The 27,378-nt window shown below is 32.1% G+C and overlaps 1 protein-coding gene across 1 annotated transcript in view; it reads right to left on the bottom strand.

Moving 5' to 3' along the window:
• Positions 1 to 1,955: 1,955 nt before the first annotated feature.
• Positions 1,956 to 27,378, bottom strand: part of LOC129222916 (transmembrane channel-like protein 5) — a 45,710-nt gene continuing 20,287 nt past the window's right edge. The window contains exons 7-17 of the mRNA XM_054857481.1: positions 25,959 to 26,107; positions 25,729 to 25,879; positions 21,246 to 21,404; positions 14,850 to 14,983; positions 12,490 to 12,574; positions 7,992 to 8,188; positions 5,983 to 6,189; positions 5,684 to 5,842; positions 2,800 to 2,878; positions 2,644 to 2,722; positions 1,956 to 2,332 (exon numbers count right to left, since the gene is read on the bottom strand). Of these exons, the coding sequence (XP_054713456.1) occupies positions 1,977 to 2,332; positions 2,644 to 2,722; positions 2,800 to 2,878; positions 5,684 to 5,842; positions 5,983 to 6,189; positions 7,992 to 8,188; positions 12,490 to 12,574; positions 14,850 to 14,983; positions 21,246 to 21,404; positions 25,729 to 25,879; positions 25,959 to 26,107 (1,755 nt within the window). The 3' untranslated portion in view covers positions 1,956 to 1,976. The remainder of the gene's footprint in view (positions 2,333 to 2,643; positions 2,723 to 2,799; positions 2,879 to 5,683; positions 5,843 to 5,982; positions 6,190 to 7,991; positions 8,189 to 12,489; positions 12,575 to 14,849; positions 14,984 to 21,245; positions 21,405 to 25,728; positions 25,880 to 25,958; positions 26,108 to 27,378) is intronic.

Here is a 27,378-nt window from a genome sequence, read left to right as displayed (position 1 = left end):
TACTTTAGGTTAACTTTGGAACAATAAAGGAAGTTTTTTTAAAGAAGAATAACTTGAACTGGAAGTCAATAGAAATTTTATGCATCAAAATTTATTGCTCGCTTTCAGTAAGATTTGCTTATTAAAAGCAAGTTATGCGCCTATAGATTTAATAATTCACCAACCAAGTCTTTCTAATTTCCTTGTTAAATCCAGGTTCTTGTTAAATCAGGACTCATTATAAGCGAGTTCGACTGTAATAAGGTAGTTAAGCATCTAAATTTCTAAAGCATTGAAATATTTTAAATGAGCATTAATTTTCCTGCAAAGTGTTCAAAAAGTTTTACCATATTAAAAATAGGGGACACAAATGATTAAATGTAAAATACATCAGTTTAAAAAATAAGACAAAATGTTACATAAGTTGAATTGAACAACAGATCATAATTTATGCTGAAGTGCAAGCATAAGATCATTTAAAATGAGAACAAAATATTTCTAGAAGAAGGAGTTCAAAACTAGAGTAATTAATTCAAAAGTTCAAAATCGGATATGTAATACAGGACATACAAAATGATCATATGCAATTATATTTTGTACTTGATTTATTGAATAAATAAATGTGCTTGATGAAATGATTTTTTGTAGAGGATTGAGATAATGTCATTGAGGGGGAAAAAATCAAACAAAATATAAATAATAATGATATCGTAAATAAATAACAAATGATGATATCATAAATAAAACTTAAGTTTCTTGACTTGCTGCTTAGTGATAAATAACATAATGAATAAGCTCTGTTTACACTTTGTTAAATGGGAGTGAGAAACAATCATCAACACAACACCCAATTCAGACAATCCACAATTGTAAGTCATACATGTGATGGCAAAACTACATTACACAAAACACTAGATGTTTGTGTTTTTTTAGCTTTCAAAATAAATTGTTATATATTTTCTAAAAGCTTAGTTTGAAAATGCGCTATTTAATATATAAAATTTCTTGAAAAAGACAGTACTTATTTCAGTAAACCCTGATTAATAGAAACCCTATTAACACAGGTTTGCTTAATCCAAACAGTCATTTAGATGTACTACATACTGTATAAATAGAAGGCGAGTTAGCACCAATAATATATTTCTGTAGGCCGTTTTTTTTTTTTTTCTTTTTTTTTTTTTCTCATTTATTTATCTCTTAAGTATTTTTGTAATTTTCTCTTACACAGTTTCATATTTCATTCATTTTTTTAATTTCAAATGGCATAGAACTTGATGAATTGATAAAAGACAAAAATTACAGAATACAATTTTTACTGCATACTGTAGTCTATGTACTTTGGCTCAATTCATAGGATATTTTGTTTAATTTGTACTTTCATTAATTCAGACAGCTCGGATCCGATATTGGTCAAGATTAATGAGGTTCTACTCTGGTTTAAAACCATAAAATTGTGTCTAAAAATTCTCTGTTCTGAAAAAACATACTTTGTGTCTCAATAAGTCACTGAACTCATTTTTGGAAAATGCAATGCTGACAAAAAAAAAAAAAGCACTAATAAGGTTAAAATATTGTGGAAAGTAAATAATTGTAATTAAAAGAAAGCCATGCCAAAGGTTTAAAATGGAAGCCTTGAAAATAATTAGCAACATTAAAAAGCACTCTACAGGTAAAAATTAGCAATAAATAACCATCAAAGCTCTTCAAAAAAGTTGTATATTACAAAACATTATGCTATTCAAATAGGAAAATTAGCAATTAAAAAACTTTTAAATACAATATTTAAAAATTGTACTTTTTTTCTGTTATTTCAATACATTTGTATAAAATTACAACCCTCATTAAAATGGTTCTAAAATAAAATATCATAAATCCTGAGTAATGTAGCATGCATGCAATTTTTTTTTTTTTTTTTTTTTTTTTTTTGTATATACAATGATTTTTTCAAGTGATATGTAAACTAAAAGAATCTTTGGTATTCTATAGTTTGCACCAAATCAAAAATTGTGGTGTTGATCCTGTTGTAAATATCTAAAGCCTGGCTGATGAGAAGGATAACCTTTCTTCTTTTCACGAGGAGAAATACCGTCATTTACAGAAAATACAGGAGACTTTGGAGAATACATATGATTTTCTCTTGAAGGAGAAGTGTTAGAAGAAAATGAATAAGCACTGGGCTGATCATCATAAACTAGTTTGTTTATAGGGACATTAGCTGGTATATAACCTGGGTTGTAGTTCGATGTGGCAGGATTTTCAACAGGCTCTGTGTAATCAGCATAGCCTTGATTAATAACAATGTCATGCATGTTAATCTCTCGCATAGGTTTTCTAACAGCAGCCCCACTAGAATCTAAAATACATATTTAAAATTGCAATGAGACACTCATACTTTAGGTACAACTTTAGAAAAGAAATGAAAAGGAGAGGTGGCTCATCTTTAAAAGATGTAATTAAAGTAAAGAGCAAAACAAATTTTCAACATATTTAATTAATGATAAATTAATTCATTTTTTTTAAGTTATGGAAATTCACAACAAGTACATGCTAAAAGATTTTATTACAAAGCACCACAAAGTCCAACAAAGTATTCGAAAAAGTCACTGTTTAACTTCCCCAAAACTTAGGTACTAAACCTAGAGTTAAACTAAAGAAAATTTTTACCATCATCATGATTCTTTGGAGACTGCACATTTAAAGCTTCTTCAAATAATTTCAATAAGAAAACTTTATCTTTCGATTCCTAAAGTAATAAAAAGTTAAATGATTTGATTGCTATTTAAAAGCATCACTGTAAATTACAGTTGAACATTTACTTACCATCATAAGCTGCTCCCGCATCTTTTTATTCATTGAGATGTGGGCATGTGCTTGAGCTCTTGTGAAATATACACAAATTCTGAAAGAAAATTAAAACATACCAAAATTACTTATAAATGCTATTATATACATATAACTGAAAAAAAAAAACAATGCATACACAATGAAACCACACATAATTACTTTCATAGATTTAAAAAAAAAAAAACATGGTAAATTTTACTGGCTTGAAACATTGAAAGTCATAAGAAGTAAACTAAAGTTGTCTTTATCATGGAATACAATTTAAAAAATAGGCACATAATTTAAATGCTTAAATTTTGTGTTCAATGATCTTGATGTCGAGAGAATGTTAAATAACTTTTACAGGGCTTTCAACAGATTTTTATTTTGTCCCTAAGGAGAAAACATAGGCGGATTTAGGACTGAGTCCCTGGGGGGGGGGGGGGGGCAGGATTTTTTTTTCTGGAGCAACAATTTTAATTGCCCTCCCCCCCCTCCAATGTTTTTGCCCGTTTTCTGTGATGCGTAAGGCCATTCTTTACTTTTTTATGTGTCGTTTTCATTACTGCGTGTAATCATGCTGTCCTTTTTAAATTGACCTTAAAAGAGAGGGGGCTGGTATTAAGAGAGTGACGCAGTGCTCCCTTTTAAGTGGGATATAGATATCTCCAGTTTTAGGGGGGAGGGCCGGGGGTTACTCCCCCGGAGGAAATTATCTAAAATGGATATAAAATTCTGCATTTTGAAGTCTTATAAGGGGTAATTGGAAATAATAGGCAAATAATTTTTTTTTAAGTTTTACGCTTTAAAAGTGCTTTGTGATGCAAGTTAATACTTTAAAAGAAATGGTGCACAGATTTAGAGAATAGGTATCAAGAGAGTAACATACTACCCATTTGAACAATTCTTAATTTATACACTTGATAAGAAATAAAATTGAAGCACACTTTGCTTAGGAGTTTCAAAGACTTGTATAATTATTTTCAAGGTTTGGTTGGTTAGATTGGGTTTTTGGTTCAAGAGCCCTTGTAGGCTATACTGCGCCAATTCTTTTCAAGAATTTTAGAACCTATCAATAATTTGCACTTTCCAGTCTCTGAAATTGAGCAGTAGATTATACAGTTGTACAGTATTATTCAAACTTTGTAAGAAACGGCTATTTTAAGTTTAAAAGAAAAAATAAACTTTAATTTCCTATTCAAAAAAGAAAAAATCATGATTTTTTTGTTATAAGATTTTGGAAGATAAGTTGTTACTATATAAACTCCTCGCAAAATTGGGGGGCATTGTCCCCTTTGCCCCCCTTCCTATAAATCCACCCATGCTCTTCTGAACTATTCAAAAACGAAAAAATAATGATTTTTTTTTTTTAATTTTTGGAAGATGTGCTGTTACTACATAAAGTCCTCCCAAAACTGGGGGGGCATTGCCCCCCTCTGACCCCCCATAAATCCGCCCATGGGAGAAAAGGGTTAGAATTGGTTTTTTTAACTTTTAAAAGATAAAATTAGGGATCCACTGATTAATTGCCAGTTATCAGTAATCCATCATGTTGCCAATTTACTATTGGCTCATTTTTACCAATTAATCAACAGATTTTTTTTTTTAATATATAAAAATTACTTTTACCAAGAACAAGAAATTATCCTGAATGAATTTAGTATACCTAACCAATAGTTTCAAACTATAGCTGTCATGCACCTATTTGATTCAAAATTTAAATTATTGTGGTAGGGCTGTGAACAACATTCATATTATTGTAATCAAAAAATGTAAATGGAAGAAAGAAGTTACAGGGAAAATTCAAAATAAAACTGAAATGTCAAAAAAAAAGAAAAGATTTTACAGAGGGAGTGTGGGGGACTCCTCGAGACTTGCTTTTGAGATAATAACAAAACTAAATCCTTGCTTACTCTACACCAGAAAAGGGAGAATAATTTTTATTATTAATATTTAATGTGTAAATTAAAGAGTTAAAAAGAACAAGAAAAGAAAGAAAGAAACATGTAAGGGAAACAATTATGCACATTCAGTAATGTTTTACCAACTGAAAATGTTTATTGCCTAAAAAAAGGCAAAGCACCAAAACAGCACAAAAATCTCTAAGTAGTATTTAAACAAAATTCTTATTTATGCATGATGAGCCTCTAGGTAAGTGACACATTTTGATTTTACAACTTGGAGGCAACTGACACACAGCGGTTTTAGTTATTTATAAGAATATCTCCATATCTTGTCAATAACCAACTCTTACTGCTGATTAGACAAATCAACCATTTGACTGCATTTTGAAGCTGCAGTATTCAGTTGCTGTGGATAAAGCAGAAAATAAGACTTTATTTTTGCTCAATAGGCTTTTATTATGTGCAAGAAATTCATTAGAAAAAGAACAAAGGAGAAACAGATGTTAAAAGATTAGATAGTTACCCAATTACAACCAATGAGCTAAAATTGCTTAAGCCTTTTTCCAAAGTGAATACGAAAAAGATATGTGAGTTTTAATATTCTACAAAAAATACTTACTCATAGAATGTTCACATTATTCAGTTCCAAATTCTGTTTATTGAGCAAGTTTTGTTTCAAGCAGAGCAGTAACAATAGATTTTTGTGAAAATTGTAATATTTTTTTAAATGATTTTTCTACATACGTCGATTTTAAAATTATTTCCGTAAAAATACAGATTTTTTTACATAAATTGTTGTGAAGGTATGAATAACTGGAGTAAAATCCCCCCACATTGTACCTTGATTTACTTAATGTTGAAAACTGCTTAAAAAATTCAATTTGAAAGCAAAATCATAAAAAAAAAAGAATTAAAATAAAATTTTTAAACGTGAAACATAAAAGTATGTAACACGAATGCAGCAGAAATCCACATACCCTAAGGCACAGAAAAAGGCAAACATCACACCAGGTGAACTCAAGTACTTAACAAACTCTGAAGCATGATGTTCTTCTCCTTTTTTGAAAAACAATCTTCTTATAACATCATTTGGATTTTCAAGTGCCCTAAAAGGACCACATTTGGAAGGATCAAGTCTGAAATTAAAATTAAAATTTTGAGCAAAGTTTCATACTTTCAATATTAAAGCAAAATGAAAAGGAAAGAACTATGGGCTAAGTCACTATTCAGAAAAGTGGTTTGGTTAATCGGGGCTTTTCTGTACTTATATACTTACACAAAAATACAATATCCAACCGTAAAAGAGCACAGTAAAAACATGATAAAAGTCACTGCAAGGAAAAACGTCTGAGATTCACTGACTGACCACAATCTTCTAGGTGGCTTGCAATTAGTTAACACAGAACTTGACTTTATATAAAACAGGACAATTAGAATAATCACAATCAACAAGGATGAAAGAGGAACACAAAAAGCTGATACCCTAAAACATAAAAATAAAACAACATTGAAAAGCATAAAATATTTTCCTCCAAAATTACTATTATCTTAATTTTAATAAAACTCTATGTTACAAAGTTGTATTTATTTGACATTCCAACCCACTGAAAATTGGACATTTGATGTTAAAATACAATTCCTAAAAACATTTTAAATTTAAATACTCAATAAACAAATCAAGAGCACTTTTACGCCCTTTATTCATTTTAACCACTCGAATGGATTTTACACATGAATATCTTGATTGTTCTTTTTATTTATTGCTTTTTTAAAGAGCAGAATCACTATAGCAGCGGTCCTAAATCTTTTTGTACCCAATAGGGCATTTGAGAATACCCATTGGAGCACAGGCACCATTTTCTCAAAGAGAACTAATAGTTGGAGAATATAATTCAACATTTTAATATATTATTTTGAAAAACTTTTAAACCCCAAATTCATTAGTGTCGTAGCACATAATCTTTTCGAAGTTTGAATTTTGCAAATTTTATTGTGTTCAGGTGAAAGAGGGAATTATCACAACAAGGACCATATGGCGTTTTAACATTTTTTGGCAAACTAGTCAAAACAAAGAGCTTTTCCGCTTGCCAAACGTTGCCTAAATCAATATTACTCAAATTTAAAATTTAATGTTTGATTTTTAAACAAAGTAATTCATTAAATAAGACATTAAAAAGAAAAAAAAAACCACTAAATAAAGAAATTAACCCACTAAAATGCAAAAAAAAAAAAGTGAGCTAAAAAATGACAAAAACAAGTCATTTACAAGCATGAAAAGTTCTATTAAAATGAAACTAAAAAGTTTGAGCAGCATAAATGGCAACCTGTATTTCAGCAATAGGAAATGTTTTTACAAATTTGGTACATTCCACCAAATGATAATTCTCCCCTTTCTGCGGAATAAAATTCATACTTTTGTATAAACCACAAAGTTCACAAAAGCACATATACGGGTGATAAGGGTGGCATTTTTCTATTATGCCTATGTTGAGGCTCATTTTCAAAAAATTTCACCAAACTTTTTGAAACAGCGAAGCCTTCATTTGATCGCCAAAGGTTGCTAAAATCAATACTGTTGAAATTAAAAATTTAATGTTCAGTTTTTAAATAAAGCAATTCATTAAATAAGACTGCTGCATTAAAATGAAAAAAAAAAAAAAAAAAAAAACACCAAACAAATGAAATTAATGCCATTAAATATAATAAATTTGAATATGTCAGAAGGTCTATGTGACTGTTGGATCTGTTTTAGCCTGAATGTAATTTTGACTCTTTTTCTCTGTGGTATTTTAATTTTAAACTCACTTTTTAAGACTACTTTCGAATAAATTGTAGATATGTTTAGCCATGTGATTCATTCACAAGCCCTATGAGTTGATAGTAACAATGTAAGAATTTGGGGGAAATTTCCGTTAATATTCTTCTATAAAATAAATAATTATTAAATATGGCATTAAAAATGTACAAAGTTTTAATTCTTTTCCAAATAAAAAATATCAAGTTCAAATATAGACATAAATTTGATTTTTTGCAGGGTCAAACTAAATAGAATTCAATTTGTTTTAACAAAATATGTAATTAAATACTTTCTACATATGACCACAAAACATTTAAATGATTACCTACAAGAATTTATTAAGTAGAGATTTGTATAAGATAAACAATGATATACATGTCCTTCTTTAAATCACAGGAAAAAAAAAGTAAAAATGATTATGAAAATACAGTTTAACTGTAAAAATAAGAACAATATTTAAAGAACAAATTATTTACTAAATAACGTACCATCCTAAAGTTTGATAATAAATCAAATCCAAAGTATTATATGCAACATCAAATTGAGAAAGCTTAACAGACTTCATGAAGAACCTATTGATCAACATTCGCAGATATCCTCCAATGACAGTGAAAAGAACAAAAATTAAAAGGAAATGACTCACAGTCAGGCGATATATTTCTTTACCAAGTTCAGTTTCATAACACTAAAAAACAAAATATCAAATAAGTACTTAAAAATAGATAATGCAAATAGGTTTTAATCAAGCATAATAAAGAATTAAATGCACTTGCTAGAATGATAGTGGCTGTATGTAGGACTCGACTTTGCATTGGCGTCGATGGTTCAACAATTTAGCCATCAGCATCGGCGGGCGATGTTAACTTGGAGGAAACATCAGCCCATCAGCCTTAAAAAACATCAAAAATCCGATGGAATTGGTCGATGTTTTCCAAAAAAAAAGGATCTTTGCTGTTTTACTTTTTAATGCAAAGTAAAGGGAGTTATTGTTTTCATAAAAAGTTTTTAATTTGAAGTTCAGTATAAATTTCTATTTCAGTCAACCCTGAAAGAATTTTTGATACTGCATTCAGGTACAAACAAGTTAATTATTGCACTGTTTTTGCGGTTGGATGTACGTACGTATCTCTCATAAGTCATAACTCAAAAATGGTAAGCTGTAGAAGGTTAAAATTTCGTATGTGGGGTCTGTGTAGGTTCCATTTGTGCACTTCCCTTTTTGTTTTCAATCGGGTGTTCAAAAATGCCTATTTACTCATTTTTTTGTGGCTATTAATTACTTATTTCAAAGTCAAACTAATGAAGCGTATTAGACTGACGATCATTTGGTGATATATTGCCGAATTGGAGACCAAATTGGAAACAAATATGAGCTGGCAAAACCGGTTTTTGTGACATTTTATTAGATTCCCATTGAACCAATAGTAATTTTCAATTTTTCGATATTTGTAATATGAATCAGAGTAATGCAGTCTTCTCTGTATCTCTTTGGTGGAGTTAAAAGTTTGGGACCCGTCGAAATACATTCTGGGGCCGTATTTCTCTATCACGGAATTTGTAAAACGTTTATCATAAGCATTTTGTAACTCCTACGGGGCCTTATGGTCATGGGGTCGCACAATTGCAACATATGATATTTTAAATCCGCCACTGCACGTCAAAACAAACTGGGATGCAAGTTTTAAAAGGGTTTTTCTGCTGGCTCTAAGGCAGGGGCTCTCAAACTGAGGTGGAGGATGAGCACACCTCCCTAGTGGGTGAAGAAGAGTGTCCTGGGAGGCATGCATGTTTAGAAAAAATAAAATGAGAAAGTAAAATTAACTATAATTTGCTCAATTTTGTGGTCACATGTGAATATTTTCGACATTTTCACCTTTTTTAGGTTATTGGTGTAGTTTTCATCCACATATGAGCAAATCTGAATTTTCAGCATTAGCACCACATACAAAGTCAAAGCACCAAAGAAGGTATTGAAAGTAATCTGATGCCCTGCGTTAATTACAACCTAACATTCAGAAATTCATCAATCACAAACATCGGCAGCCCTCCAACCAACGTAGCTGGTCTTATGTGCAAATCTCACTTAGATCATAGATTTTCTCAAATTAAAATTTCTAAACTAGTTCTTTGATTCTTTGATTTCATAGCTCTAATATTAAAATCGCAAAGTGCAATGTACTTTTGATTGTCAATATGTTGTTTGAATCAGTTAGGGTAGTGTAAACCTAAGTTTGCAGTTTTCAAAAACCTGTGCTTCCTGCGTAATTTGCGAAAAAATGCAAAATTTTCGGATTTTTTTGGTTTTTCCTATTTAACTCCTAAACCGTTCAACTTTTGATACTCAATGTGAATACCCGTTTGAAAACACATGAAATTTTGAACCATTTAAGCTTAAATGGCACTCTGTACGACTATTAGTTTAGAAGATATCGACTTCAAAAATTGGCAATTTTTGGCAAAAAATAAAAAAGTTATGTTTCGATCACATTTCAGACCAAATATTGACATAAATTCCTTCTCAATAAGAAAAACACTGGATACATTGTTACAGTAAATTTAATTGGCTATCATTTAAGGTAAAAACAAAGTTTTAGATTCATTAGTTCTTTTACAATCGCAAAACAACAAATAATGGGAAAATTCACTTTTTGCAGAAATGAGACAAAACAATTTTCATGACAATATGAATGATCCTATTCCACAAATAGGGACAAAGAATGATATAATAAGACTCTAATGTGTGTTTGTACACGTTATGTGTGTTGGCAAAACACAGTGGTTATGAAAAAATTAAATTAAATTGGCCGATAGTTGACAGCCCTATGCAGGAAACGCAAACATTCTTTCCCCTATGTATCTATATACCTTTCACATTGATAAATTTTTGGCAGAACTTCATTTTTTGACTTAAAAGTTACTTACTGAGTTTGATTTTGAATGGAGAATATTTTTGAACAAAAGACTTTAAAACGGGTATTCACATTTAGTATCGAAAGTTAGACAGTTTAGGATTTAAAAAGAAAAAAGTAAAAGAAGTGCGTGAAAATTTCGCAGTTTTTCGGGAATTATGCAGCAAGTACAGGTTTTTGAAAACTGCAAACATAGATTTACATTACCTTAAATGCCCCAAACAACATATTAAAAAATCAGAACTATGTCGTAATTTGCGATTTCAGCCCCTTTTTTGTATAATATGACTGGACTATAATAACACGCTCAAAATAAAGTCATATGTGTAGTAGTAATATACATTTTGCATATGACCTTACTATACTTTCACTTCATAATAGCAAATATTACGCTATGCGAATGGCAACAGTGAATGGCATTTCATCATTTGTGATGTCATCGGCAGAAGCATAAACAATAAAAGCAGCACACCGATTAAAGTAATTTTTTTTAATATTAAACTTAGTCAAATTATTTGAAAAATGGCCAGATCCAATGTTTTTAAGCATGCTCTTTCAGAAAAAATACTTTTAAATTTTTGGAAATGACCCCATTTGCACACCAGGGAGCGGTGGTGAAGAGCGTTGTATGCTGGATGATTTCATTTTTTTCGGGAAGGGGGCGACATTGTGTTGGGTATGTTTGAAGTGTATGGTGTTTCTTAGGCTCTAAGTATTTACTCTCATTATAATAAATAATATAAAGTCTTAGTTGATCAAAATATTGGGATGCCTTAACTAACGAATATATAGTACTTTTATTTTGCCTGCATGTAAATGGTCGTGTTTTAAAGTCAATTTCAAATTAGCAATGATTTTTTTTTCTTTACTTTCCTAATTATAAAAAAAAAATTTTAATGCTTTAATTTTATTTTTAAAAAAATTAAGGTTTCTTTCTTTCTTTTAGTAAGTGTTTAAATAATGTTTATTGTACATTTCCATAAATGGTTTGAAACAAATTCTATTAGAATTTGAAGCTGTTTAAAAATAATAATAATAAATACATTGTTATAAACGGAACTGATTTTTTTCCCCCTCTCCATTTGGTTAAAGAACATAATATTTTTTTTATTAACGAAGAGCAAATGTTATTGGATTTATTGAATTTAAGCAAAATGGTGAGGGTAGAACTAATATTTTCAGGAAGGGGAGGATTCTGAATATGCCAAATGAAATCCCAATTTTACCGAATGATGATATTCCAGTATGCACTCAAAGTGCATACTTCGAGTATAAACTCATGATTGTGTTGTTGTTTGTTTTTAGCTTTCACATTTATTTTTTACACTCAATGTTAGTAAATGCAACGCAACAATGTTTTTAGCAATGTATGAGTGTTACATATTTTTTAGCTATTGTATACAATAGTATCATTTTTGGACTATTATTCCGATTATCCCAGGTTTTGCTTATCTGCGGTTACCATGCCACCCTATTCTGTGGATAATTGAGAGTTTATTGCATATTAAAACACGTTACAAGCTCTGTGGTAAAAAGGTGATGACACAGCGACATTATCACAGACTTAGAGTTTCTGCAGAAAGATTTTTGTGGTTGGGGGAAGGGCAGGGGGCAGGCAACTAAAGAAATATAAATAAAACAGCCAGCAGTAAAATCATTGTGCAGAACTGTACCAAAGGATTACTCTTTTGAGGAGCAATTTGTCCCCTCCCCCTCACCTTGCTGTCTGCGATTGGGGATACTTCATAAGGTTGAGAATTAATACAATACCAATGAACAAAAGAAATCAATCTTAAAACTGGCAGCAGTTAAATATAATCGTTTTAGATAACTACACACAGTACTTTTCCTTTTCTTTTTTTTAAATCCACAAAACTAACTGAAAAGCTAAATATTAAATTGAAAAGTATTGCTTGCCAAGAAACTGCAACAAAAATGTTAAAAGAATATGCCAATATTAATGACAAATGTTTTTGCACAATTTGCATGTTTTTTTCTATTCAAAACCAAATAATTTTCACTTCGCTTTTTTTCAATACAAAAAGGTATTTTAAACTGAAGCAGAAAAATAACTTACAACGTTAACATCACGAGGAGAGATAAAAGCAACCATCCAAAAGTAAATAATGACAGCCAGCATTACAACTCGTAGAAGAATTACTCTAAATAGTTTTTTCAAAAAATAAATTTAAAATCATAACATTAAATAATGTAGATAAATAAATAACTTACAAAAATATAAATAACAACTGAAATTAAAATTTAGAAAACCCCTTTAACTTTTTTAATAATAAAAATATACAAATTAAAAACAATCAAACGTAAACAAGAACGGTAAACAAAAAATAATAATAATAATATAAAACTTCATTAAAAATGCATAAGAGGAGTGTAGTGTAGCTGGAACACACTTTAACATGAATTTTTTTTCTTTGAAAAATTCTTAATTTCTCTCCTAAAAAGACTAATTTGACTCTGAGCAAATACCTAAATTCTTCTTAAAATTGACATTTAAACGTCTTTTCAAACTCTAGAAATAAACAACCTTATTTCGTAATGTGTAAGCCAAAATTTGCGCCCGCCGAAAGTCGAGATGCTGTATTTTAGCTACTTATCAAACTTGCTTAGTATTTGACATTATATTCTATTTCAACACTGTTCATAATAACTAACAAGTGATGCATAATTTTTTGATACATCAATGTTTAAAGGATTACTAACACATAGTAATTTTACGAATGGTATGATCAACTTCAGCATTACAAAATAAGCACTCAGTTACAGAGTTGGCGCAGTATAGCTTATTAATGCTCTTGCACCAAAAAACCCAATCAAACAAACCAATCAGTTATAGAGAGTTTAGTCGAATCTTCACAACCTATGATAGGTTTATTAAAGAGGAGACGTATCTTCCTTCTATTGCTTTTGAATCAAATAACTCAAGAGATAGTAGCACACCAATAATGATAACTTGCATTTGTTTTAACACAAATCTTTTTCTGTTTTATTTTCATGGGATCCATAAGTTATCATTTTATTTTGTTTTGATTTTGAAAATTAATTCAGCTTTTTTTAATTATTAAAGTATATTATCTTTTTCACAGCTTTTGTTTGATTTATGTTATCAAAAAAAAAAAAAGCAGAAATTTTACTTAAGAGTTTTTTTCAATGTTTTTTTTTCCTCTGCAAACCCTGCATAATTTGAATAGCTATCTTTACATAAATAAAACACAAACTCCAAATGCCCCAGGTAAACTTGAAAACTACTGCCAATAATATCTGCAATGAGATTTTTTAGGCTGAAATGAGGCTGTTGTCATCCTTTTGAAGGGAAGTTTTACCCTAAATTTCGCCACTTTCACTCATGCCGGCTGAGCATGTGTCACTTGACCTTGCTTTTATATTTCAGGCAGACCGTGCAACGATGGGCGATGAGGCCAAGTTTACAAAACCATTCCAATAAAATTAGAGGAAAATTTCTTTTGGAAAAAGTCGCCATTTTTGTGAAATCGCCCTTCCCCGAAGCTGGAGTCTCAGTGAAAATGCATTTTTCCATGAATAAAACAGTAGAATAAAAACAGCGATTCCTTTTTCAGTGGATTAATATTCAATAGAAGTGTGTATTTTAATGAAAATAATTCTTCTAAAGGGGAGGGGGTGAATTTCATTTATTGTAACCGAATAACATATTTTAATTAAATTCTTTTTCCTTCAAAGGAAGCACTGATTTTCATTTTGTTCTAATTGTACAAAGTATTTCAATTAAATTCTCTATTCTTTGGGCAGGGGATTTTCATCTGATTCTGATCCTTCGCTGCATGACCAATGAAATTCATTTACTCAAAATTAAATACTATTATCTGCCTTTTTGCATGTATAATTATAGTTTATTATCATTATTTGTATTAAGCATTATTATTATTATTATATTTAGACGATAAATCTAAACTTAGTGATAATTTTTATTTCTTTGCTTTTTTTACTGACAATTTTTACCAGATTGGATAGTTGCAAGTTATTATCTTATTAACTTAAAATGCTTACCTATGGTCGTTTTGAATGAATTTAAAAAGTACTTAAATTAGATAGATTTTCTTGAAAGAGACAAGCAGTCAATCTCACTATAGCAAGAATTTTTATTTCCTCGTGGAATACGCTAGGAGCTAACGTAAAATTATGTGTGTAGATTTTAATTAACGTATTTTTTTTTGAGTGGGAAGAGAATTTTACATATGCTTTTAAGAGCTTCTTTTTAACCTTATAGCAAAGAGCACAGTCGTGCAAGTACAGCTAATTAATAATAATCTCAACTCAATACCAGTCAGGAATTTATGTCAAAAGCATACTCATGTGTATACAACTACTTGATTGAAAGAACATGGTTAAATTTTTTAAAAACATAGTTCTGAAACAGTTTGAAACAAATATATAACTTACCTGCTCATTGTTGAATATAGTTTCATGTTTCTCGACATATAATATTCAAATTTTGTAATGTACTTTATTAAGAAAAAAAATACAGTAGAAATAAGAGTCACAGCTAATGGCAAAGTCATATCTGCAGTTCGAAGCTGAGAAAGAAAATAAATACATCATTAATAAGTTTTCAAAAATTACACGTAATATGAATCAGCAAAAACATTACCTCTCATGTATGTATCTGAGCAAAAACATAAAAAAAAAAGATATATAAGTGAAAGACATCTGAATATTTCAAACGCTTCCCTCACAAAGTAATTTAGGTATGTAGTTTTTTTTTCTTTTATAAACATATGTTTTATATGATTTTATTGCATGTTTTCACTTTCTAAGACTATTATCTGCACATTAAAGAAAAGATATGGTAAGAAAGTTTCGAAAAACAAGAAGGGATAAAATATATCTATGCTTAGTATGCCTCCCATCATCAACTGTTTAAGGAAGCAGAAGAAGTGTGCTAAACCTAAAGAAAATAAAAAAAAGACTACTTAAAAGCTGCAGACTGACAAAATTAAATACAGCGCCTGCCGATTATATGAATCACGTTTGTTCAAAACAGTTTTGATTCCATAATGTGGCTGATCCAATAAAACGGCTAATTCAATAAAGCTGGATTTTGTTATGTTTTGACGATTCTGTGGTGTATCGAACTAATTGAACTCCGCTATCGTAATCGTAGTGATGTCAAAAGCCACTGACGTCACTGGGGAAAAACATCCTCTCGGAACAGAGCAGATCGGAACGAACTCCGGAGATGTGCTCATTGGCGACACACTCTGTCTTGTATATAGCATTATGTATATAGTAAATGTAACAATTAGAATAGTAAAGTCTAGTATTATAATTCCTGAATGATCAATAACCCATTACATGTTCCAGCGAGCATAGGTTCCCAAAAAGGAACCATAACAGTGGCGACGAGTGTGTGTTACGAAACCACTAATGAAGTGCTATAAAAGTTCTCGTTTCAAAAAGGATAGGGTAGTTACCCGAAGATGGCTCAAGGTAGGAAATTTATATATTTTTGTATTTTGGATTCAAAAATAATGGAGGCCCTGATTCAGGAACTCATAAAACAGAATGAAGCCCTTGTACAAGCTCTCAAGCTTAAAGTGGATACCCCAAATGAATCAAAAGTGACAAGGGTCAATTTTTAAAAATATGATGAGATGTCCGAAAATTTTGATTCTTTTATAGAACGTTTCGAGGCATTCTTAGATATTCAAAATGTCCCAAAAGAAAAAAGGGCGAAAACGCTTATATCAAGTTTGTCAGCAAAATTATACAATCTACTGAAGAATCTTTTGTCACCCGACAACCCTGGGGAAAAAGATTTCGAAACGCTCAAGGACATACTAAGAGATCATCTAAACCCGAAGCCATTAATTATTCCTAGCCGTCACATATTTTTAAACCGCAAGCAGAACGAGAATGAGCCGATCAACGCCGCCTACGCCTACATCGCAGGACTTCGCTCATTAGCAATTCCCTGTATGTATAAACCAGATGTCTTAAATATGATGCTTCGAGACGTTTTTGTTAGCAGATTAAGAGATTGAGCAATACTAGATAGATTATTTGAGGAAAATGACCTTGAATTAAATCAAACCTTACAGATTGCTTTAGCGATGGAAAAATCTCATAAATCCAAGGCAGAATTAATTGGTAGACAAACGGGAATTCATAACTATAATGCTGAAAGGGAAAAGAGCCAATATCGGAAGAAAAAGTGCTCTCAAGATAAAAATAATAGAGAATGCTCTCGATGTAATGGACAAAATCATTCTACAGATGAATGTAGGTTCAAGACTTACAAATGCAAATTATGCGGCAAAATTGGTCATTCAGGAAAAGCATGTTTTTTTGCCAAAGCAAATAAAGTTAATAAACCTGTTAAGCAAAAACAGGTGGATGTAGAAGCTTTTTCTGAAGATGAAGGTACTGATTCCATGCTTATTTACACAATTCAGTCTGAAGAGTGTACACTGCCTGAACAAAAACCAAGGAAACCTATAATGGTAAAAGTTCAAATAGAAGGTCATTGGGTAAACTTTGAAGCCGATACAGGTGGAGCTTTCAGTAATGTCGCTGAAAAATTTCCGAAAAATTTCAAATAAGAAAATTCAGCCTACAAAATTAATTTTTAAAACCTACAAAGGGGATAGAATTGTTCCAATGGGTTATGTAACGGTGAATGTTACCTATAATGAGGTTACGTAAGCATTAAACTTGTATATCGTTAAGGAAAATTTAGATACAATTTTTGGTCGCGAATGGTTGTATAAAATTAAACTAGATTGGAATTCAATAAAAAATTGCAAAGCTGAAACAAATGTTAGTCTTTCTAAATTGTTAGGCGAATACAAAGAGTTATTTAGTGATGATTTGGGAGAAATTAAAAATTATGAGTGCAAATTAGAGCTTAAACCTGACGCTAGTCCGGTATTCTGCAGACCTAGACCCATGCCCTTTGCACTGAAAAATAGGGTTGGCGAGGAAATAGAACGCTTAGAACGCGAAAATATTATCGAAAAGGTACATATTTCGGATTGGGCAACACCGATCGTACCAGTGATTAAATCAAATGGTAAAGTTAGGTTGTGTGCAGATTACCCTATAACATTAAATAAGAATTTAAAAGTGCAACAACACCCACTTCCTAGAATGGAAGATATTTTTGCATCAGTGAGTGATGGCAAGGTGTTTTCCAAGGTTGATTTCTCTCAGGCATATTTGCAAATGAAAATGCACCTTGAAAGTCAAAAATTGTTGACAATAAATACACATAAGGGACTCTATCTGTGTAAAAGATTAATGTATGGGGTAAATGGGGCTCCGGCGATCTGGCAGAAATATATTGAAAGTGTTTTTCAGGATTTAAAGGGAGTTGAAGTATTTTTTGACGATGCTAGAATTGCAGCTCCAGACACTGAAACTCATTTAGAAAGATTAAAAGAATTTTTTGAAAGATGCCGGGCTCATGGATTAAAAATTAACAAAGAAAAAAGTAAATTCTTTCAAAAAGAAATAGAATTTTTAGGGTATAAGATAAATTCTCAAGGACTATCCCTATCATCTGAAAAAGTTAAAGCAATTAAAAATGCCGTGGAACCCAAAAATGTTCATGAAGTTAATTCATTTATGGGGTTGGTAAATTTTTATTCGCACTTTTCAAAAAAGTTAGCTACATTGGCTTACCCTTTGCATGAGTTAACAAAGAAAGATGTTCCTTGGAAATGGGAAAAAAAATGTAAGGAAGCTTTTCAAAGGGTCAAAGACGAAATTTGTTCGGAAAGAATTTTGGCACCTTACGACCCGGAACTTCCACTTAAGTTGGCAACTGATGCGTCACCAGTTGGACTGGGAGCAGTATTGTCACATAAATTTCCAAATGGTTCAGAATGTCCGCTTGCTTTTGCATCTAAAACTCTTTCTTCAACCGAACAACGGTATTCTCAAATCGACAAAGAAGCCTTAGCTATAGTATGGGCTGTAAAGAAATTTTTTCTCTATGTGAAAAATACCAAGTTTACTCTAATTACAGATCATAAGCCACTATTGGCAATTTTTGGCTCAAAGAAAGGCTTGCCAGTTTTAGCTGCTACACGTCTATTGCATTATGTGTTGACTCTGCAATCATTTCACTTTGACATTATTTATCGTCAAACTAAGGAACACGGCAATGCAGACTTTCTTTCGCGTTTACGTACGGATTCGGAAAAATTGGCTATACATGATGATATTGATATCTTCCAGTTACATCAAATTGAAACGCTGCCGGTGACAGCAAAAGATTTAGCCAAAGAAACTGAAAGAGATGAAGAACTCACTCCGTTATTACGAGTCCTGGAAAGTGGAGGTGAACTGAAGGGAAGGGAGATGGAATACAGCCTGCAAGATGGTTGCATAATGTATGGGTAACGTGTATGCATTCCAAAGTTGTATAGAGAAAGGATTTTAAATGAACTGCATCATGGACACTTAGGTGTAGTCAAAATGAAAACAATCGCGAGATCATATGTATTCTGGCAGGGAATCGATAAGGACATTGAAAGGGTTGCAAAAAACTGTGTAGATTGTGCAGTTAACAAAACTGATCCTCCTAAAGTAAAAGTACACCATTGGGAGTACCCTAGTGCTCTGATGGATAGAATTCATGTTGATTTCGCAGGTCCCTATATTTGAACATATGTTTTTAATTATAGTTGATGCACACTCAAAATGGCTAGAAATATACCCCATGAAAGCTAGCACTACGTTCAAAACTGTCGAATGTTTACGAGATTTCTTTGCTTGCTTTGGACTGCCGATCATGTTGGTAAGTGACAATGGTCGACAATTTACGTCACAAGAATTTCAGGCATTTCTGAAAGTTAATGGCATAAAACACAAACCCACAGCACCATTCAAACCATCAAGTAACGGACAGGCCGAAAGGTATGTGTTTACTGTAAAGCAGTCTTTGAGAACTATGAAAAATTATCCTGGAACTGTTAGACAAAAGCTGAGTACCTTTCTTATGCAATATAGGAAGGCCCCCAACATGACGACATTACAAAGCCTAGCTATGCTCATGATGAAAAGAGAAATTCGTACAAGGATCGACCTGGTTAGACAAGATCAAAGAGCAGTGTCGAGGAAAGAGTTCACAAAGGAACTTATGAATTTTCGGATAGAGGATTCAATGTAGGAGATAAGGTTGCAGTTAGAAACTAAAGTCAAGGCGATAGAAAATGGCGATTTGGAAGTGTAAAAAGCAAAGACGGCCAACTACACTACACAGTAGATGTGAATGGTCAACTCTGGCGATGTCACATCGACCAGATGTGTGACGGGGGAGACATTGAAGACGTCGACTGGGTGCGCCGACCATCCTTTCGGAAAAGATCCAGTGACGTACGTCCTGAAAGCGGTCCAGCCGACAACGACAACAGCAATCTCCAGGGAGACCGGTCCATGCCTTCGGAGATGACTGATGTCCGGCCAGGATCTCCAGCCGCCATACCTATGGCAGTTGCCAAGATGCCAGGAGAGCCATTAGCTGCACCTGTTCCACTTAGGCGTTCCACCCGCGCGAGAAAAGCACCAGATAGACTGGGCTACTAAAGATTAAAAAGGGAGGAATGTGGTGTATCGAACTAATTGAACTCCGCTATCGTAATCGTAGTGACGTCAAGAATTGATCCAGGTACAATTATTACATTCTGGCAACAAAAATTTAAAAGTAACAAAAATAAGTACATAATATATTTTCATTACAATATAGCATGAAAAATGATCTTTCACTTAGGTTTGTATACTTATAATATTTTGAAATCTTGATTATTTGAGAAAGGTAGAAAATACCGAATTCAGGATACCAAAACTTCAGGGATAATGAGCATGTGAAAATTCAAGGTGAGACATAACCCTGTTAAAAAAAGGACATCAGCCTCTAAAAATTCCTAATAAAAAATTTAGGCTTTCAAATAATGTCAACTATTCCTCTTAAGTTCTCCATCAAGGATAGTTGATCCAAAAAAAAAGAAAGGCAAGCCTCCCTAAAAATATATCTCCCCCCCCCCTCCCCCGTTTAAAAAAAGGACAACATTCCGGATGTCCCATTAGAGAAGGACAGCAAGTCCCTCAAAATCCTCACCAGCAGACTATCCTTAAACTATTTTAACAGTAAAGACCAATTATAACAAATACAATAGTAATAAGTTTACAATAAATTCAAAATAAAACCTCACCAATCCTCTGCTGGCTACCAAAAAAAAAGTGAAAAAAAGCAAAAGAAAATGTTTTTAATCTCCCTCTCCTCGCCACCGCGCTCCTCTCACATTGTGAGTCGAAAAAGCTCAATGCTAAAAATAGTTGAAAAATTTTATTTCATTAGACTCGAGTAAAAAAGGCAAGAGGCTAAATTATTAAGCTGTCTTTTTGTGTTAATTACCTCATGCAAGCTTTGGAAGAGGAAAAAGATTTAAAATAAAGTTTCATGAATGTAAAATAGCTAATAAATCATTTTGTAGTTAATTTAGGCACTTAGAGCTTTTGTTCAACATGAAAATCTTTGAATGAGGCATTTTATGTGCTTTCCAAATGTATTAAATTTGAAATGACACTCCAATGCTTTTGTGTAGAAAAGAGTCATTTAAGATGCAACTTAACATTCATTAATTACGCCCTATGAAAAATGAGACTGGGCTAAATGCATTCTTCAAAAAATTTTGAATTTTTTGATACCTGGTTTGACTCTAAACCCTCGGGTGTTCTCGAGGAGATCGACTAATATCCACATATTGCACAGATAGGTAGTCAGATTTTAATGTACAAGATTTAAGTACTGTATTTGAAACAGAGTATATTTACCTTGAATGCTTTCTTGTAGAGCATATAATAAACAAAATACCCAACAGCAACTACGATGGACAAACTAAAGACATTGACAATGAAAGCCATTGTCCAAATGACAACTCTCTCTCCTAGGCTCAGTCTTTTTTTCTTTTCGGCCAATCGATACAACAACTCCTGACAAAAATACATGAATATTACAATATGAAAACTTAAATGTATATATGTTTTACTTTTAAAGACTGGAACCTGGTAAATGTGTACATTTTGCCAGTAAATGAAACATTCACACAAAAAACACCACAGAAAGGCTGAACATTTCTAGTGAATGTTTGAATGTTGAAATTCTCCAACTTGGGACTTACACGGTAAATGCACACACGTAGAAAGCGAGAGAGACCAGTTTTAACATTTAATATTTTCTTTAATAAATTCTATGAATAAAGTTCCTGATTTCCACTGAATTTTATATTCAATTTCCCAAAAATGTGTCCTTTAAAAGGAAAATAGCAGAAAAAAAGTGCAACAGAATTGAGGGGGAGGGGGGAACAAGGATCTTGCATCACATGGATTGAATATATATGTTCAAACTGAGTTCAAGCTTTTGATAACCTATTTTTTTTTGGCCACAATTCAGCCTCCATGGTTTTAAAATTTAGTAGCTATAATTTTTTGTGGTTACAATATTTTGATGTGATATTAGAAATTCCAACTTTAAAAAGTTCTGAGTATCAAGAAAAGCAATTTAATTTATTAATGTTTCTTATTTCTCTTCTCTTGTTAGTGGTCAGATAGATAGGTTGGTGTTCGGCCCTTAACAACCTGGATTGAAATTTGCAGTTTTTAACTGACAATAAAGAGTAATAAAACTATATTGGTGTTTACAATAGAATATAATGCTTTAAATTAAACAATGCATAGGCAAATCTAAGTACATGAATAAAATTTGATCAACTTGTACCTCTAGCGAACGCTATAAGACGTTTAACAACAGTTAATGTATATGTAAATGTGAAGAGAAACATTTTTCCTTAATGTGTTAAGTGCTACTAATCTTAAGAAACACAAAGATGAAAAATAATATATAAAAAATGCAAGAAAAATAATTTACAATATTCTTCAACAAAATGCCCATGTTTGGTATTGGAAAGTTTTAAATTAAAGTCGAGGACACATTTTTCTTATCATAGTTTCATATAAAATACAAGTAAATAAAAAATTCAAAATAACTCTACAGGAATATCTGTTTATAACAATCATTAATGTTATTATTTTTTTACAATTAAAACAATATGATTTTCACACGAGCAACTCTTTTGTCAGTAATCAAATGTAGGAGGTGTGTCTGGAAAATACGTATAAATAAGTCGGGGTGACGTATCACAGCATTGTGAAGGGGCCCCCAGGTGGTACTGTCCCTGTAGCCAATCCCCTAAAAGCTCAGTTTCAGTACTTTGCATGTATGTAGGAGTGTGCAGCTGCTTATTGAAAGCTACCCCTTTTCACCTGCCGTCGGCATGGAGCTCTCTCTCGGATTGAGGAACAGCGCATCAACATCAAGTTTCTTGCAAAGCTAGGCAACAATAGTAGGGAGATTTTTGAGTGTTTGAAGCAATTTTATAGAGATAATTCTCTGAAGGAATCAAGTGTGAACAAGTGGTTATAAAGGTTACGAAAAGACCTGAAAGGAGACCCTCGCCCAGGACGTCCCTCAACATCAAGTTCTTATGAAAACATTGAACGAATTCGAGTTTGTGTTCTTACACCGTAGATTGAGAGTCAGAATGATAGCTGACGAGCTACCAATCCCTAAAACAGTCGTTCAAAAAATTCTGACATAAACTGGTTGTGCTTGAGTTTTTGGCAAGAAGCTCAATCACCATGACAGACCACCAGACTTATTCACCAGATTCAGCCCCTTATGATTTTTTCTTGTTCCCCAAATGCAAAATGGTGCTTCGGGGGCAGCACTTGGGTGATGTGGAGGCCATCAAGGCAGAAACAACACAGCAACTGAACAGCATCACACCTGATGACTTTCAGAACTGTTAACAGTGGAAACGGCGTCGGCAGAAGTGCATTTTGTCTCAGGGAGAGTACTTTGAAGGAGACCATATTGTAATACCCAGGCCGAGGACTGCTGATGGCCTTTGAAAAAAGTGAGAAAGGTGACAAATTTGAAAACAAAGGTGACTAAAAGGTGACAAAAAAGTAACTAAAAGGTGACCAAAAGCAATTTGTTAAGAACTCAAAAAACAGCAAAGGACTATCCCTTTTTACTGACTTTTGCCAAAATAGCCTATATATTTCTTATAAAGATTTCTTTACAATTTTGGAAATGAATATTATAGGGCTAGAAGTAGTAAAATAAAAATTATAAGACATTTTGAAAAAACTTTCAGTGTAAAGTAAGCTTATTATATATATATATATATAATTTGTTATTCAATCACATTTTTAGAATTGTTTTTTTTCTCTTTTTTTTTAGCTTGTTGAAAAATTATCAGCATTCTTTCTTTTTTCTTAGTAAATACAAAGCATAAATATTAAATCGAAAAAGTCTTGATAGTAGAGAATAACTGAGAAAACCAATTTGAAAAATCAGACTTTAACAAAATGATAATTGTACTTACAATGCAAAAATAAAATGATGAAAATATCATTTCATATGCCTGAAAATGCCATGATTTTTTCTTTCTTGTTTTATTTACTTTTTATTTTTTTAGCAAGCTCTGAAAATATTCCATGACATATCCATGGGAGGTAAAAAATGTAGTGTTAAATCAAGTTATTAACAATTACAAATACAAAAGTGACGACCAGCAACAGGCTCTGGGCCCAGCTAGACTGGTCCTAGTCAATTTGCAATCCCCAACTTATCAGGCTTAGGAATGAAAAATAATGCCGAATAAGCAGGAATGCTGTCATGGTCTCTTCTGATTTGATCAAAATAGGGGTGATAAAGATAACGATGTGAGGGTGTGAGGGTACTTTTGTTTGTTTGTTTTTTCAATCGGGACTCATTTGTTAGATGCGTTGGTTGGCTGTTCTTTTTTTCTTTTAATTTCTTTTTTTTTTTAAAACAAAAATTTATTCCTTATTGAATCTAGGAAAATAATATCGCATTTATCAAAAATACTGTCGTAGTGCATTTTGTTCCAAATAGGTTTACAGCAGTTTTTTTGTTCCAATTCAATAAATAAATAAACACTAACCACCACTTATAAAATCTCTGGATTATAAAATCAGCAGCTTTTTTAAATGAATGTGGAAGAACCAAATCATTACATTACCAAACCATGTTAAAACCGTACTTTAATAAAATCAATCTTGCTGTTACATAAAATAAAGCTTTTGGCTAGCATTTGCTTTTAAAAGCTTTATTTTTACTGGAACTAGCCATATAAAGCATTGAAACCTAAAAAGAAAAAAATTCGGAGATTCTCCGAGACCCACCAAAAAAGGAAATGTTAAGAAATGTTTACACAGACCAAGTTCACTTCGCACTTGCGCAGCAAAAATAAAACCCAAACTAATCATTTCTGTGCAAACACAAAGTGACACTATAAATACAAACCAAAACTTTTCACTATTCTGTGCTCAAAGAAGACATCGAAGCACGCCTCCTTAACCCATCTTCCCTCTTTCAAATCGAACCACTTGTGGCTGCTTAGTCGCGACTTTCGAAGTCAGTAAAAGTAAAACAAGCAAGTAACGCGCCTGGCTAGAGATGAGCGTGAGATTCCGTGAGATTCAGAGACTTCAGATGATGTCATTTGATAAACACCCGAAGACAACTTGCATTCGATGACCACTCACTCAGCAAAGTGTGCAGAAACAAATTGCACAGCTGAACTTTATGGCCAGAAACACGATAGGAACCAAAATGGCGTTTAGACGAGACTTGGGAAAAATGCCTCTGACGGTCGAAGGGGGATAGAAAGACTGGTTCTGCTCATAGGGTGCAATTGCAAGCAATAAAAAAAAACAAGGTGGGGGGGGGGGCATATTTAATGCTACTTTTTTAATTAATTTCACTGTTAACATTCAGATACTTTTCAAGGATTTAATTATTTAAAAAAAAATCATAAGACATTTCAAGAAAGGTGAGAAAGGTGACAAAAGTTGCAAAAGGTGACTAAAAGTAACCAAATTTTCAAAAGGTGACTAAAGGTGAGAAAGGTGACTGACTCCTCGGCCTGAATACCTGAATAATTAAAAAAATAAAGTTATTTAACTTTTATACGTATTTTCCAGACAAACCTCGTACATTTGCTATATTTTTACTTTGAAAAAAAGCTATGAGAGAAAACATTTAATTTTCCATAGAACATTTTAAATTTTCTGTATTTTGTAAAAAAATAAATAAATAAATAAATAAAAATAAATAAAAATACTTGCTGTTTTTTGTAATGATTACAGGCATTCTCTATTGGTTGGCATGTCTTTTTACAAAAATCAGTTAAATTTGAATTTGAAAGAAAATAAATGTATAACTCACTCTGATTTCATTAGTAAATGCTGATTTATGCAGCATTGCAGCATCTTCAGCTTGAATTGAATAATCCCATGCACAGAAAACTTTACTGCAAAAGATATTTTTGATTCCTCCACTTTCATCCATATAGGATTTTTGATAAGTCACAGTTAGGCTACATAAATAATTAAAACACATGTACATAATTTCAAAAGAAAAAAAAAGAATGATACTATGAAAACAACAATACTTACCAGTAAGTAACTGCTATCAAGTTAATCAAGCCATTCACACCAGTAACAAGTAAATATGCTAATGGCATGTCATAACTTAGACCAGAAACTACACTGACTGATGAGTTTGTATAGTGTCCATAATAAAAGACAGTATCTTCAATGTAACCCTAAAGATTAAATAAATCACCATAGACTACGATACAATGTCACAAAAGTTAGTCACAAATAAAAGTGCAAAGCAAATTAAAAAGGTATTGCAAATTTGGTTCCTGTTAGAGAGTTGAAATACATCACTACCATCCTTTAAATAAAATTCAACCATAGCCATTTGTTCAGTTTAATTAAAATGTGAGCAAATGAAATTTTGGGTTCTATGGGTTTGTCATGTAAAAAAAAAGAAGTGCAAGAAAAAATGACTTTAAAAACATTTTTAAATGATAAGTATGACAGCTTAACCATTGTCATTCTTTCTCTTGTGTTTTAAAACCAGCTAATCAATGACAAAATTAGCTTGATTAGAAGCAAAATGATGGGAACTTTTCCATCATATAAATGTCACGCAAAACACTTAACATGTGTGTCATACTTCAGAAGTTCTGATTTTTCTCTACTTTAAATTGCGATTGTAAAAGAAGCAGCCGAAAACTACTTTGTACAATGAAATGAGTAAAAATATGACAAGGTGTATACATGTACAAATAAAAGCAATTAAAAAGAATTAAAGAACAGCGCAAACAGCTGTTCTGAGGTTATCAGGGACCGACTATGATTTTGGAAGACACTGGGCACAAAATTTATTTGGTGCCCCCCCCCCCCCCCCCCCCCCCCCCACTTATTCTATATACAAAATATTTTGATATTTGCATGTTAACACAGCCATGCTAAATTTGGCGGTACATTATTTTACAATTATATTCATTAGAAAAATTAGAAGCGTTATAGAATACGATAAATACACATAATATAAGATATTGTCAAACTTTGCCCATTGCAGTAAGCCGTAAATATCAAAATTATCTACGACATAACTATGTAAATAATGACTAAACTTGGAGAGGTTTCGTAATTTGCCAAAGAGAATAAAATTGTAAGGGATTTTTTTTTTCAGACTTAATATTTACTTTTTGCTACAGAGCAATATGAAAATTGCCAATTTTAAGTGCCAATTAAAACTTTGCCCACAGATTTGGTGCACCCTAAATGTTTGTGCCCTGGGTCCATACCCCATGTGCCCATGCCTGGGCACTGGGGTAATCTGGTCCTGGAGGTTATAAAAACAAACCCCTTTATCACTGCATAAAAAAGGATGGTACACACAATGGTTCGACGCCGGACAAGTGAACGAGAAAAAGTAAGACGAGAAAGTGGAAGCTGCTTGAATCTAGTTAGAGATTTGAAATTATACATACACATTTTCTTTAAGCATTAAATAAATGCA

This window comes from Uloborus diversus, chromosome 1 (assembly GCF_026930045.1).
Source record: "Uloborus diversus isolate 005 chromosome 1, Udiv.v.3.1, whole genome shotgun sequence".
In the NCBI taxonomy this organism is placed as follows: domain Eukaryota; kingdom Metazoa; phylum Arthropoda; class Arachnida; order Araneae; family Uloboridae; genus Uloborus; species Uloborus diversus.
The sequence above is the reverse complement of the archived record's forward strand: the minus strand, read 5'-3'. Positions and strand labels throughout refer to the sequence as shown.